The 14,854-nt window shown below is 35.0% G+C and overlaps 3 protein-coding genes across 16 annotated transcripts in view; 2 read left to right on the forward strand and 1 right to left on the reverse strand.

The window, feature by feature from the left end:
• Positions 1–3,854, forward strand: LOC135162481 (RAC serine/threonine-protein kinase). Of its 6 annotated transcripts, XM_064121002.1 has the most exons (9): positions 1–360; positions 467–558; positions 737–821; positions 914–1,181; positions 1,271–1,502; positions 1,597–1,794; positions 1,923–2,193; positions 2,289–2,525; positions 2,606–3,854. In XM_064121002.1, the coding sequence occupies exons 3-9, from the start codon at positions 761–763 to the stop codon at positions 2,947–2,949; spliced, it is 1,611 nt and encodes a 536-aa protein (XP_063977072.1). In that variant the 5' UTR covers positions 1–360; positions 467–558; positions 737–760; the 3' UTR covers positions 2,950–3,854. The 6 variants fall into 6 exon arrangements, with proteins under 6 accessions (XP_063977072.1, XP_063977070.1, XP_063977073.1 ...); XM_064121000.1 differs by having other exon boundaries at positions 1–558; XM_064121003.1 differs by lacking the exon at positions 467–558.
• Positions 3,855–9,620, reverse strand: LOC135162482 (acid phosphatase type 7). Of its 2 annotated transcripts, none has more exons than XM_064121007.1 (6): positions 9,443–9,620; positions 5,490–5,597; positions 5,227–5,421; positions 4,633–5,140; positions 4,141–4,555; positions 3,855–4,058 (listed from the first exon to the last, which is right to left on the reverse strand). In XM_064121007.1, the coding sequence occupies exons 2-6, from the start codon at positions 5,584–5,586 to the stop codon at positions 3,975–3,977; spliced, it is 1,299 nt and encodes a 432-aa protein (XP_063977077.1). In that variant the 5' UTR covers positions 5,587–5,597; positions 9,443–9,620; the 3' UTR covers positions 3,855–3,974. The 2 variants fall into 2 exon arrangements, with proteins under 2 accessions (XP_063977077.1, XP_063977076.1); XM_064121006.1 differs by lacking the exon at positions 9,443–9,620 and adding an exon at positions 5,788–5,945.
• Positions 7,261–14,854, forward strand: part of Sdt (stardust) — a 22,507-nt gene continuing 14,913 nt past the window's right edge. For 2 of the 8 annotated variants that reach the window (XM_064120979.1, XM_064120982.1), the window contains exons 1-9: positions 7,261–7,524; positions 7,641–8,408; positions 9,012–9,124; positions 9,303–9,360; positions 12,122–12,182; positions 12,255–12,336; positions 12,977–13,065; positions 13,905–14,046; positions 14,119–14,309. In XM_064120979.1, coding sequence (XP_063977049.1) covers positions 8,345–8,408; positions 9,012–9,124; positions 9,303–9,360; positions 12,122–12,182; positions 12,255–12,336; positions 12,977–13,065; positions 13,905–14,046; positions 14,119–14,309 — 800 coding nt within the window. In that variant the 5' untranslated portion in view covers positions 7,261–7,524; positions 7,641–8,344. Of the gene's footprint in view, positions 7,525–7,640; positions 8,409–9,011; positions 9,125–9,302; positions 9,361–10,709; positions 10,744–10,769; positions 11,688–12,121; positions 12,183–12,254; positions 12,337–12,976; positions 13,066–13,904; positions 14,047–14,118; positions 14,310–14,854 lie in introns of those variants that run through there. The other 6 variants (XM_064120980.1, XM_064120983.1, XM_064120984.1 and 3 more) reach the window with 6 other exon arrangements.

Consider the following 14,854-nt stretch of genomic DNA (forward strand, 5'->3'; position numbering starts at 1 on the left):
CACGTCTACCGCTCCGCGGGGGCATATTGGTGTGCACCTTCGGAGAAACACAGCAACCCCGAATAAAACAACGTACTTTGAAACCGATTTTCATTTTTACATACCCGGTGGTTTGAAATTCTAATACTATATACAATTGCCAATTAAAGCTCTAAAAATTAAAAAACCATAGCTGTCGATGGAAAGACCCCCCAGTGAGCTATGCACACAGAACAATCCGGTAAAATCATCACTGCGACGTTGATAACCACACAGACGACGGATGTTTGTTAAATGTGTACCTTGTGTATTTGATAGATGTGTGAAATAGTAAGGGAGTCGCCAGTTTTGTCGGCAGGTCCAAGTGGGAATCAGTGTTTGGTAGAATAATAAAATTAAACTCATATAACACTAGACGTGATGTGCCAGTAGCCTCAGGCAATCCCCGTTTATTTTCCCCTTAAGTAACTATTATTTCCATCATCAGCACTACCAACAACAACAACAACGACAAAAAATAGCGGCAGAAATAGCAACAACAACAATGAAACAATATGAATAGCCCGCAATTTTTTAATCGTAAGAGTACACATGTACATATATGGAGGATGCATATAGATATAGGCAACCTGTCACTTTTTGTACGCAATTTGTTGTTGACGGATTTGTTGGTAACGAATTGATTGGAAAATTAACGAGCGTCTGAGGAAGAACGAAAGAAGCTGTTATGTGCATTTTTCATTTTCTTTCGTTACAGAGTCATTAAATCGACGACACAGCAATGAGCGTCGTAGCGTCTGGCAGTCAACAAGTCGTGAAAGAAGGCTGGCTCCAGAAAAGAGGTAGATGATTAGAGAATTATATTATATGGTGTGACTGTGTCATGATAAAAGTACCAAGGTACACTGAATGAAATATATTTTAAAATTCACAGGGGAACACATTAAAAATTGGAGATCGAGATATTTCGTACTTCGGGATGATGGAACACTTGTTGGATTTAAATCAAAACCTGATCAACAAATGGCAGCAACAGCACAACCACTTAATAATTTCACTGTACGGGGATGTCAGATCATGTCGGTTGATCGACCAAAACCCTTCACTTTTGTTATTCGGGGATTGCAGTGGACTACAGTTATCGAGAGGACATTTCACGTGGAGACTGAGCAGGAAAGAGAGGATTGGGTTGCAGCAATCAGGTTTTTCGATTAGTAATAATTAAACAATCATCTGAACTATTAAATACTCAGAATAAGTCAATTTTTTTTTCTTTTATCTATCTATGTAGGTACGTCGCGGATAGATTAGCAACTGAAGAACAACACTTACAACAACCATCGATGCAAATATCATCTTCATCCGAAGACGTTGAGATGGAAACAACTGGTGGTATAAGATCAGATTCTGGAAGTTCCCTCGGCATTATGTCGACCGATGGACATGGTAGTATAGACGAGCTCTCCGCCAAATTCAGTGTTCAGGGAACATCCAGTAGTAAAAGCAGTGGAAAGAAGAAAGTTGTAAGTTTTTAAATAAATAACTAAATAAATGAATTAAAAATCTAAGAAATACAAATATGACATGTTTTTTTGGAAATACAATTTTTTGCTTTAGACTCTAGAGAACTTTGAATTTTTAAAAGTTCTCGGTAAAGGTACATTTGGAAAGGTTATTTTGTGCCGTGAAAAAGCCACAGGTCATCTATATGCCATCAAAATATTAAGAAAAGAAGTCATCATTAGGAAAGACGAAGTTGCTCACACATTGACGGAGAATCGGGTATTACGAACTACCAGTCATCCTTTTTTAATAGTAAGTCAATATTTATTTTTAATAAAGCAACTATGTAGATTGTGGTTGTTGTTGTTGTTATTAACAAGAGAGCAAGGTAACCGAGGAATAAAAGTAAATCACCTGCTAACAATTGATAAATATTGCAGTCCCTCAAATACAGTTTCCAAACAGCAGATCGATTGTGTTTCGTCATGGAATACGTCAACGGCGGGGAACTATTTTTCCATTTGAGTCGTTCACGAGTATTTGGAGAAGATAGAACGAGATTTTATGGGGCAGAAATTATATCAGCCCTCGGATATCTTCACTCACAGGGAATAATTTACCGTGATTTGAAACTTGAGAATTTGCTTCTCGATAAGGATGGACACATTAAAATCGCTGATTTTGGACTGTGCAAAGAAGACATTACATATGGTAAGTTAGATAATTTGGAATGGATACACAATAAATAAGTCAAGTTTGAAATAAAATTGTAATACAATTCTCGGTGGTAATTGTTATTGTAATAGGAAGAACGACAAAAACTTTTTGTGGGACACCCGAGTATCTGGCACCGGAAGTACTTGAAGACAATGATTATGGACGAGCTGTAGACTGGTGGGGTGTCGGTGTTGTTATGTACGAAATGATGTGCGGACGTCTTCCATTTTACAATCGTGATCATGAGAAATTATTTACACTTATACTTCTCGAGGACGTCAAATTCCCACGGACTATTTCTAATGAGGCAAAAGATTTGCTTGGTGGTGAGTGAGCAATACTCTCTTATACTCTCTCCACAATATAATTTCTTTCATACTGATCTTATCCTTGGAATTGTATTCAGGTTTATTGATCAAAGATCCAAGTAGACGACTCGGTGGCGGTCCAAACGACTCTAAAGATATAATGAGCCATGCATTTTTCTCATCAATTGACTGGTCAGATCTTGTCCAGAAGAAGATAGCACCACCATTTAAGCCTCAAGTAACCTCTGAAACCGATACACGATACTTTGACAGTGAATTCACTGGTGAAAGTGTAGAATTAACTCCTCCAGATCAAGGAGGCGTAGGTAGTGCTGGTGGTTTGAACTCCATTGCTGAAGAGCAAGAACATTTTCCCCAATTCTCTTATCAAGAGAGTCATTCGGCTGCTACATCTTCCATTTCGGTGTCAATTACGCACTGACATTGTCAGGATTGCTTAACAATTCTACGAGAAAATGATAAAACTAGTACGAACACAATATGAGTTTCGTTTGCTGCATGTTTTATGGTTATTTAAAATACTAGGTTTGAAAAAATTTGATTACATAAAAAATTACTAATTCCCAGAACAAATCCTATCATAAATTCTATCATCAATTTCATTTATTTCTTACGCCAATTCTATTGAAAATTATGCTATTTTATTCTGTCATTTTGTTAACAAATGGTTTATTACACAAATACCAATGACTTTTTAGTCTATTATAGAACTTTTTGGGCATACTCCAATTGTCCATGTTTTATATTAGTTTCTCATAATAAAATGCAGGGGAAAAATGGTCAAATTATTGGTCAAGAATTCGTATACAAGCAATCCCAATAGAATGCATTCAATTTAAAAAATGAAACATGTCCATGTTTTTTTCCAAGTCGGATAATTTTTAATACAATTGGTGCAAAGATAAAACAATGAAAATTTTTCAAAAAGCGTTTAATAGATTTTTTTTGTTAAATTTTTGCGTACTTGATTGTTCGGTTATGAAGATAATTATGTTGTTGTGGTCATGTATGTGCGTAATTATCGTACGTTAAGGTATGTTAAAATGAATCAATTGAAAATTGAAACGAATATTAATTGTAAAAAGAAACGTAAATTTATCAATAAGAGGCTGGTGGATGATTAGCTAAATTTGTGTATTTTTTTTGTTTTTGTTCCTATGTTAGGATAATAATTATGTGAGCATACAAAAAAAAGGAAAAATCGTGAGGATGAGATGAATTATAACCATAGAAAATTGAATATATATTATACACTACTATAATTATTATTATATTATAAAAAAAATATTTATATTTTAACAATTAAAGTAATTACAATACAGTGAATTGTTGTAGTAAGTTTATTCCATCCATCTGACATTGAAAATAATGTTGGTAAATTGACGGGTTTTTCCGTATTTTTATGAGGATATGTGGCTTATCTGAATTTTTAAGAGTTTATAGGTGTCAGTTTGGAGGATACTGGGGAACTGGGGTATCCTTGATCAGCCAAACTTCATCGAGAACCGCTCCAGCTTTGTCGTCGGACACCTGAAAAATGTAAAATCTCCTTGAAGAGAGAAATTGCCAAGTCTTTTGAGATACTTCTATTATTAATAAATTCAGCTAATACTTGTTCTAAATATAAATGTGTCTTGTTAAAGACTTTCATTCTGGTATAACCATAGTCAGCACTACGATATGCCGACCAATGAGGTCTCTTTGGTGTAAATTTTTCTCTGCCTTCTTTGCAACCTGCTGAACCTGTAACGATGTGCACAGGTGCTTTGTAGTTTGTGTAGGGTTTATCGTAACTGCCATTCATGACTTTAAAGTTGTACATGGGAAATAGCCTCTCATAGCTGTGCTCATGAGCCCACAACTGGAGATCCACACGATGCTTATAGAGGAGATTTTCCAGACCGAACCAATTGAGAAATGGAAGTCCAACTCTCACCAGAGACTCATGATTGGTACAATCATCACTGTTTGCATTGCTGCAGTACATTGGACGATGGCCAAAGGTTACAATCCATGGTCTCTCAGTTCTGCAATAGGTCATTCATTTTTTTCATTATTAATTAATCGTCTAGAAGTAATCTACCCTTTGAGTTCCAAAACTCACCTTGTAGCTGGTTCATTCGCCCTCCTTAGATCTTCATCGAGCCACTCGAACTGTTTCACCAATTGCTTAATCCCATAATTCATGAAATAATAAACTTCAGTATCAATGGCTATAAAATGTACCGGGCCTACATTAAAGCTGTACCAAAGACCCTCTGAGTTTCCTGGCATGGAGAACCGGGCTCTATAATTGCTAAAATTATATTTCTCCTCGTGATTTCCGGGGACTGTCATATAAGGCAGGTAGGCAGCGATCCCCTCGATTTGTTTCATGAACTGATCCCCAACTCTCGCTTCATCGCTATCCATATCGTATGCAAAATCACCAACATGGATCGCTGCATCATAGAGGCCGCGTTGGGTCTCCTCCTGTAGTCGCGACAGACTTTGGGCATTCTCATTGCCCATGTCTCCAAAAATTACTATCTGAGGAGTCCAAGTTTTTGAAGCTGGAGGAGTTGTCATGTAGAATATATTGGACCAGCCGAAATTGCTACCACAATGATACACTGAAAAATGGGCACACAGATGAAAAATTATGAGTGGTACGTCTCACAAGTTATATTAAAGAGATCGCAAGGCTAAATGTGCTCACTGTATTTCTCCCCTGGTATAAGATTTTTCAAGTCTACTCTGTGGATATACTGATGATGTTTCTGCTTTCCTTCGTCAACAAACAGACTAGAATTCCCTTTGGCAGTGAACTGAAAAGCCCCAATTCCATATTCGACGAGGGATTCTTTGGTATCATCTTTTGTACTCCAAGTGACAACAATATCTTGAATTTGATCTTAAAAAAAAAACAAAAAGAAACAAATTAGACACCCTACTTGAAGTTGTCGAATCAATGATAGATACCTCCAAAAGACAGATGAACAGCTTCGGGTTGATACTTGACAACAAAAGCCCATGTAGAGCTTGTCAAGCACAAGAGAGCGACCAATATTGACGTCATTTCGCTGAATACTGAAAACAATTGCGCAGAAATATTGAGTCTTATATTTCTGAAAATTATGCTTCAGGTCGATTGGTTTATTCTCCGATAAAGAACAAATGAACTATTTTGGACTTATGACTTCTGTGTAGTTATTCCATATTTCACAATATTCAACATTTCAAGTGTCATTTCACTCAACTAATATCACACTTCATTTACCGTAGAACAGGAATTCGCATTCGTTTGTTCTTTCAAATATTACTCACACTCCGTGAATAATGAAAAACATGACAGATCAAATACTATTAATCATTGAAGGCCAAGTGAAAATAACACAAAGTGTAGTGGAAAAACCCTGACATTGCTTTCGCCAATCGGATGGCTGTCGACAATAGAAAAACTCGGATATGCGATCTTATTGGACAATTTGAGATTTCTCCAAACTGATCACGTGACAGGTGAGCGTCAAGGGGTAAGGTTATGTTCAGTGCAGATTAAAAGTCTAACAACAACATTCCATATATTTTATCAAATTTTTTAATTTCTAGTTCTACTCATATAAAAAACTTCAGGCTACTGCAAAAAGATTTGGCAGTGTATTCAACTTGCTTGCCTGTACATAGATAAAAGGGTCCATTAGTTTCAACTCCTCTGAGTTTATCAATCACCAGTTATTACCCATGTACCAATTCTATAATATCACATACCTTTAACTATTAGGGATATATATATATATATATATATATATATATATATATATATATATAGGTGGGTAATATATCATATATTTTTTCAATATTGATAATAACTTTCAATTCTCTATGTAAGCGAATATAAGGGAAATGAGAATGAGGAACAGTTGGTATAGCTTCTGTCACAACAATACTGGATCTTCTTCACATTGTTGGGATAAAGAAGCAAACTGTCACTATCTAGAACATGCAAGAGTAAGTGGGTCTCAGTGACTCACTGACTCGATTGTCAATATTGATCTCGACCCACATTCTCTATGCTCCTTTCATACTACTGGCGCACATTTCAACCCTCATACTATCCTTCCGATAACACTTGATATAAAACATGATTAATTTTAAAATTTCCACCATAAATTCTTCCTTCTTATACATCTGAAAACCCTTTATATAGATATAGTACGAGGTGTTACTATATACACTTGTATATGAGTAAATAACTCATGTTCAGAGAATGCTTACTCCGTTTCATTACATTTTTGGGATAATGGAAATCATTGATATGACAATTTTGATGTCCATAAGGAGATAAGATGGTGCAACGGATTTAAAAAATTCTTCCAATTTCTATACTAATAAATCATTGTCGATAGCATATATTTATCAATTTAATTGAGATAATATTGAATATATACTCTTTAATCCATTTATGGAAATGATGACAGTTTATTCGATAGTAAAGAAGATTACAAATCTAGATATAATCATCAAATTTTCTGAAAAAAATTCGAGCAACCAATTAATAATTAATCTCCCTCCAACGTCAGAGCTCCCTCCAGATTACTAAGAAAAGTACAGATTAGAAAGATATATATATATATGTATATATATATATTTATTTATATCTAAACCTGTAAAAAAAACATTGACATTAAAAAATTACAATAATACCGACAAAACTAAAAAATCCATTAAATCTCAAATGAGGTTTCAATTTCAGAATGATGAAACCATTTCCTGCGTCACCCGTCCACTGCACGTATACATCACGATCCTCCAGAGATAAAATATCCAAGTTACAACTACGCAGACGCCACACGTCCCTCCACAAGTGCGAAGCAACCCCTCAATTCTTCAATTTTCAGTGTTGAGCTCAGTAGGGCTGGTATCCATCCACCGGCGGTGGTTGATGCGATTCACTCTCTCATTATATCAAAAGGGCGTTTGCAGTTCCTCAAACGTGCTCACTCAGTAATTCACAAAAGTAAAATGTTATCATGGCTCTAAATAATGAATTTTCTACTGCTAATAATTCGATTGTGTTTGAAATATTGAAGATCACAGTGACAATACTCATCTGACTTTTTTTATTGTCAATAGGAAAATATGATGAGGCCCGCTAGAGCCTCCCTCACTTTCACCAACCGCTCATCAGAAATAATTATTTCTTCAAACATTGTGAAAGAAGAAAATTTGGATGAACCTTGCCAATGAAAATAGTTGCAGTGAGAATAATGGTGTTTTCTGACGAACGCGCCTTCGTATGGTCCTATCGGCGCGTTTGCGCGCGCGCTCATATCCCATGGCCATTATTATGCGCTTGGGGTCAGTGAGATAAGTGAGATCACTCATTATTTCATAGTTGCTCACGTACCGTAAACAGAAACTGGTATTCGCAATAATGATAATAAACAGTTGATTAAATTGTTGCGAATGGAATTCCAGTATTATCAAAAAAGTTTTATTATTCTAATTGTCACTACTGGTGGTGGGATGATGGTAACCATCGATCTTGATGGCAACTTGTGACCGTAATACAGTGATGAGAAATGTGCTATCTCGGTCACGAAGATGCTTGTCGGGTTTTTATCCACTCGATAAGACTAATATGCCAATTTACTATTTAATCCTCCGATGATTCTTTGTGGGACTAATTTTCAATGCAATTTTTTTAAAACTTATCGACGTATGCATAAATAAATGTATCGATGAGTGAAAGAAATGCGGGAGCGTACGAATGATAAATTTAATTGAGTACTAGAGGTACTCAGTATTCAGGTGCATTACATACAGAAGTTGCAGTCATGGTCGACCTTGGAGGATACATTATCATTCTGATGAATGATAATGGCAAGATCAAACTGTATGGTAAGTGTTCTGAATGGGTATCACTTATTAACAGATTTCGTGCCTGTTCTACGACCAGCAATTATTACGGAAGAAGTTGCTATCTTTCCATTTTATCGGGATTATTTATCAATTCTCATAGACCGATTTCTTAAAATATGATAACTTAACTCGGTTTTAAATAACTGGTTGCAATAGATTTAAAAAGTTATGATTAGCAATTTACTTCGGAGGATAGGAGGAAAATGTCACTAGTTATTTTTCCAGAATGGCATATTTCATTCGCATAGGGCGTATGTATTCAACAGGTTGATGGAATATATTGATAATTTAATACAAAAGAGGAATCTTAACTATTTCCATTAATTATAAATGAAGAATTTTTTTTACAATTATAGAGTCAATGTTTCAAAAAAATTATCACCTAGAATAGTATAATTGTCCGGAAAAAATTAACATGCACCCTCTCATTCACAAATACTGTGAAAGCCCATTAGAAAAAACAGGATAAATATCAGTGTCGCTAAAAAAAAACTATCTGCTCATAATGACTGATACTTCAGTCAATCATTAAAAAGTTAATAACCATATCGTAATACATGTATTCTTATTGTATAACTGCAGGATCATCTGCGGATAATGCTGATTACCCAGAATTGGGGGATGAAATTTTGGAAGTCAATGGCCGGACACTAGAAAATGCAACTGATTCCGAAGTCAGTCAGCACATTCTTCAGGTAATGAAAACAATCGCTCATTACATTCCATTAATAAAAGGGAATATTAAAGAAATATCACAATCCAGCAGTCCTTTATAAAAGAAAATAGAAATGGAAGGAAAAACTATGTGAACGGATTTTTTTTTGCTCAAGGCTAAAACTCAATGCCATTTTATTCACAAAAATGTAATTTCAGTGCATCAAATCGGGGACAATAAGCCTGCAAGTAACACGACGAACGGGCAACAAAATTAGTAAGTAAATACAAAGTCCTCTCTTAAAAAAAATTTTTGAATTGTTTTTCGATAAAAAGAAATCTGATGAATCCACACATACCTCGCAATGACTCGTAGCACCTCGTGTATTTCCGCCCGTAGTTCCACCTTTGCCAGGTAAATATTTCTCCGACGCTACGTCTCAGGTGAGCAAGAAAGAGATAAAGAAATGCTAAATGCTGATAAAACAGAGAGAGAAAGAGAGAGGGAGAGAGCGAGCGGGATAGGAGATGAAGCGACTATGGAGTCGTTACGTTGTGTTAAGCCGGCGGGAATGCAACCTTCGGTACTTTCCTGGTCTCAGTGACTACGCGATCATTGGCACGAGCTCTCGCTGTTTTTTTATTCATTAATCACCTATCAATTAGTCAATTTCATGGTCTTTGTCGGACTCCCATTTACGGAAAATAATTTGACGATTGTCGGGTCGAGTGTTTGTGATTTCCGAAAGGTGAAGATTTGTGCTAAATAACATCACTATCACCACGTATGCACCATGGATTATGCATGTTATTCTCAATTTATTACAACTTACCGTCAACTAGTCTAACTCAGTAGGTGAATTTCCTTATCCTGGTAAATCATCCATATGGAATTTCCAATAATCATGTTATTCTTTTCAAATATGTATGTCAATACGTAACACAACTATGATAATTATTCTCTGGGAAAAATGGATGCTCATTAACATGACACGTAACAAACACTGTCAGCTCATTTTCCACTGAAAAAAAACTAAAATTTCATCATTATTTCGTGAAGAAAAACAAAATGAGCAATCGCTTCGGCGGCAGTACAAGAGAGAAAGACAAGAGTATTTAAAATTGATTTCACATTATTATATATAGGTACCAAGTTGACACTTTACGACTAATCAGTGGATGTTGAGTTGGAAAGTGAAGGTATATAACGGATTTTAAGGAGGCCACTTGTACATGCCACAGATGTAATAATCAATGTTTTTATGCCTTTGATGATTCATCAGAAAATTGTTTAATTGAGTGTACTTGTTTTATTAGTGTAATTGGGTTTTTATTTTTTTTATAGAAAGATTCACGAAAAATGCACAATCACAAAATTTTGTCGTGTGATGATGGATTCAAGCAGTTGTCGGCCGTAAAAATGGCAAATATTTCTGTCCATTAACTTGAAAGAGTGTTGTCTGAGAGTTTGTGTGCGCGAGAAGAGCTCTGTACAGTTAGAAAACAGGTTTTGCGTCTTCTTTTCTTCTCTTCGTTGTATACGATATCGTGACGGTCAGTTTAAAGCTGGCTGAGGAACTCACAGGATATGTATTGTATCGATAGTTGGATTAGTGATGGATTCCTTGTAATAGTGTATATATGATTGATAGTAATGTCGGTATAACTTTTTTAATATGATATTATAGTTCAGCAATATGACAGTAGTTACATTTTTGATGAATGTTGGTAGACGCGGCTCATGCAATTACGTGTATCTAGCATTCAACTCATTATATTGCATATTAGCTCTCTGCCAATTATTACTCAAATTTAGGTGAATGCATTTAATGCAGTGAAAAATTTAATACTCGCCTTGTGGAGTAATTGCAGCATTTGCATTATTCTTCTCACTACTTTAAGACAATTGATTGACTTATTTCAATTTCATCGCAATAGTATTGATAATGGTAGAACACGATACTTGTTATATTTCTGGCTGGTTTAGTATTCTGGCACAGATTGACAGGCTAGGTGCACGGGTATTATTGACAGTTGCTTTATTGAATACTGTTGGCTGATGTCAATAGGATATTCAAAGTTTATAGACCGATGAAAGCCTCATTCAACACAACTTCCCTTGGCTTCTACCACAAAAGAAAAATCCTCGATAGGAACTATCTTATAATAGAAAATAATCCGTAATAAATAATAGTCCTTGTGGACATTCTCCAACTCATATTTTCCAAGAGGAATAAAGTTTAACTATACAATAACAATACAAGAAATAATAAAATATCAACATTTTATAGAAAAATCGTTTGTGCGTTCTAGGTTAATTTCATAAATGTCATTCTCTTATACAATGGTTTGTCATATCCAAAACTAAGTAGGCATCCACGGATATGATACATTTGACATGGGATGAAATCAAAGTTCAGCATTATTTGCATTTCGGAGGAGGGTAAATATGCCTGGGATATGGCCATCTACGGCGAACTGTTATCATCTGGTTCCAAAAGTATTATGTGGGTGTAAGCGTAGTAAGAAGGATGAGGACTGCAGGTCGAATATTGTTGGTGATTGGAGGGAAAACGGAGAAAAATGAAATAATTGTCCCAGATGGTATTTTATTCTGAATGATATCGATGTTTATTGATGTTGATGACAATGATGACTGTTTAATGGGTATTTACTAATAACAAATTTATATATTGACTGGTTCATTTGTATCTCAATGGAGACCAACTAGCTTGGGACCAATGATAGAATCAATGGGAGAATTCAAAATTTCATTTAAAACTCCGAGGAATCCCTTCGAAGATTCTATTGGATGAGCCCACACAGTTTATTGCTATTGTTGTTTTGAACTTTTTCCATTGAAAAATACACTTTATACACAAAGTCTTTAAGAGGAACAGAGTGAAGAAAATAAATTGAAGCATTCATTAGAAATAATAGTTATAATTAATTTAATCATAGATGATAGTAGTCTAAATCATATTTATAAATGAAATATATTTATTTCTATTATTAAACACGTTTTCACTTGTCGATAGAAGAATTGGACGGACCAAATGCAGAGAGAATACGAGATGCCTGGGTAATTGCACTGGAGAGGTAAGTGGTACTTGACGTTTGCAAAAATAAAGTAATTTCACACGATAAAAGAATGAAAAACATTATTTGTAGGGGTGCTCGAGAGCGACTACAGAAATTGCCGGGACTAAAAAAAATTCAACCCAGAGATATTCAGGCAATACTCCATCAACAGGTAAAAGGCAGGAATAAAAAATTATTCATCAAATGAAAATAACGTTTTAACGTATATGTTGAGAATTTCTATTAGCGATTTCTGTGAGATAAAGAATTAGTCGCCAAGATGAAGAATAGCATGCAGATGGCGGACAATTCTCAAAAAAAGCCCCTGTAAAAGTTTCGTGGTTTACCGAATGAACCATTCATTTTATTATTTATATATTTAGAAGAGAAATTGATAAATCATATTTAATTCTGGTTAATGATCCACTTGAGGATTAGTATTTCTACTTTATTTTTACAACGTCGTCTCCCTTATGTTATATCAAAGTAATGCACATAAGATTGAACTATGATGAAACCTATCGCACGATAACTTATTTCCATACTCCTAATTGCATTTTACTCAACCCTCCCTCCCTGTACAAACTAAGACGTATTTTTCGAAAAGTTAACTAACGAGATACCACATGAATCTTTCGTACATGTCTGACAATCCATCTGTCATCTCGCTTTCATCACCAAATATGTTAAACGTAGAAGAGAAGTGAACTTATTTTTAGTCAACGATACCCCTCTCTATATTTTTCATTCATGTTTAAATCCTTGGTGAGAAAAAACTGATTAAAATTATTGGGACTATTTGGGATGTACAGATAAACGAGGGCTCAGCCTCTACGAGTACGGGTGAAACCCCCGAAAAAGACGTGACCAACAGCCACATCACTGTTACGTTGGCAGATGGGTAAATAATACTAGCTATTGTGAATTTGAGGATGTCCATGTACTTCTCAATAATAATTTTTTTTTTCGTTCAAAATTTTATTTTTTTGCTAAACGCGACCTTCTCTTTTTGCTGTTTTTTTTTAAATTTCGATTTCATAAATTTCAAATGTCGAAAACACAAGTAAAATGTAATTTAGTAATACTTGCGGTACTTTTTATGAATTTTTGTTTTTACGATGTTCATTTTTATTCATAAGTAAGTTACAAACAATCAATTTTCTAATCGAAATATCATTATAAAAAACTATATCAATCAGTTTAAATACACTATGTTGCAAATGAATTCTAGTGCCATTTTTCAACGTGACGATCTCCTTTATAAATAATTTGTATGAATTTTGAAGAAAAAACTGTAAAAAGTACTTGGCTATTCTCAATAGAATTCGTTTTTGGAATGATGTAGATTGCATCAATTCTTATTATTGATTTTCTATAGTAATTTGACATGATTGACACAATAATCAGCCTTTACGTTATGAATTGATCGATCATTTGATATTTGAAGCATGTAAAAGTGTCATAGGACCATCCTCCCAGAATTGAATTCGGCCATATTTTCTATACAAATTTTCGTACTAAAAATAGATTTTTGGCAATCAGATTAGAATACTTAAAAATTTTTTTTTTTATCATTTTGACGATTCTTGCCAGATGTTGTCAATTGGATTTTCATACGATTTGACTTATGGTAATTTCGATAAAAATTTTCCAAATTCCCGTGACGATGATGATGCTGTAAAAATTCGGATTGCGTTGTTACCTTCAACTGTCGAATAATCTTATTCTTCTTCACTCAAGTCAACACGGAAATCGTAATATTCCGGTCAAGTTGAGCAACGGGACAGTGCGAAAGGGTTTTTCCAAGGACGAGATAGAATCAAAAGAACGAAAAGAGATCTTGGAAAAACAAAAGAGCTATCCCGAAGAGCAAAAGCTTCAGGTAAACTTCCTATCTAAATATAAACCATATTTCTTAAATATTAATAATTATACCCCCCGTGTATTTTAACAGCCAAGAGCGACAATTAATAGGATCAGTGAGCGACGAGCCAGCAGTCCATTTCAGAATGGCAGAACTGAAGTCCTAATTGGGGAACCCGAAGGGGGGCCTAGGTCACCCAGGGGATCAACTTCATCGGCCATTAACGATGGCAATTCTTTGAATTTTCCTAGAGAAATTGATAATCCAGAACCAATTTGGAGGTTAGTCAATCAAAATGTCTTCACTGATATTGAATCATTACTCATTCGATAACGGCGGAACCAATGCACATTATTTAATATTCTTAATAATATCTAATTATCCACCAAATTCGCTAGAGTTTTCTGTCATATTTCGTGATATTTCAAGTGGTTCATGAAAATGTTGAGTTAACGTTGATGAGGAGTTCACAGGATGTATCACATTAGTCAGGACAGCGTTCTGAATAGAATGCTGATTAGATGTTACAAGTGCAACGTAAGAATATTTATCCAATCAATTGATGCGTAAACTCGGTGAAAAACCTTGCTACAATGCAGGAAATAGTACATGGTCATGATGTGAGACCTCTACTCTACAGAGTCAAATAATACTGTCATAACGGCTATTCATTCTAGACATTGATCCGTCTAATTCGAATTCTTAAAGCAGTGAATGCACATTCAGTGATACGTCTCTCACGTTACAACATCGATCGCGTATCACTGTTCTCTCATATAATATATCTTGACCCAACAGACTTGAAGTATTCAATCAGAAGTCCAAT

The sequence above is a fragment of the Diachasmimorpha longicaudata genome, chromosome 5 (genome assembly GCF_034640455.1).
Source record: "Diachasmimorpha longicaudata isolate KC_UGA_2023 chromosome 5, iyDiaLong2, whole genome shotgun sequence".
In the NCBI taxonomy this organism is placed as follows: Eukaryota; Metazoa; Arthropoda; class Insecta; order Hymenoptera; family Braconidae; genus Diachasmimorpha; species Diachasmimorpha longicaudata.

What these genes read in the sequence shown, in the direction of transcription:
- LOC135162482 (XM_064121007.1), bottom strand. Translation starts at nt 5,586, where the DNA reads ATGACGTCAATATTGGTCGCTCTCTTGTGCTTGACAAGCTCTACATGG. An exon ending in TGTTCATCTGTCTTTTGGAG is followed by an intron (nt 5,422 to 5,489) that starts GTATCTATCATT and finishes TTTTTTTTTAAG; the next exon opens with ATCAAATTCAAGATATTGTT. An exon ending in GCGAATGAACCAGCTACAAG is followed by an intron (nt 4,556 to 4,632) that starts GTGAGTTTTGGA and finishes GACCTATTGCAG; the next exon opens with AACTGAGAGACCATGGATTG.
- LOC135162481 (XM_064121000.1), top strand. Translation starts at nt 761, where the DNA reads ATGAGCGTCGTAGCGTCTGGCAGTCAACAAGTCGTGAAAGAAGGCTGG. An exon ending in GATTGGGTTGCAGCAATCAG is followed by an intron (nt 1,182 to 1,270) that starts GTTTTTCGATTA and finishes CTATCTATGTAG; the next exon opens with GTACGTCGCGGATAGATTAG. An exon ending in GCAGTGGAAAGAAGAAAGTT is followed by an intron (nt 1,503 to 1,596) that starts GTAAGTTTTTAA and finishes TTTTTGCTTTAG; the next exon opens with ACTCTAGAGAACTTTGAATT.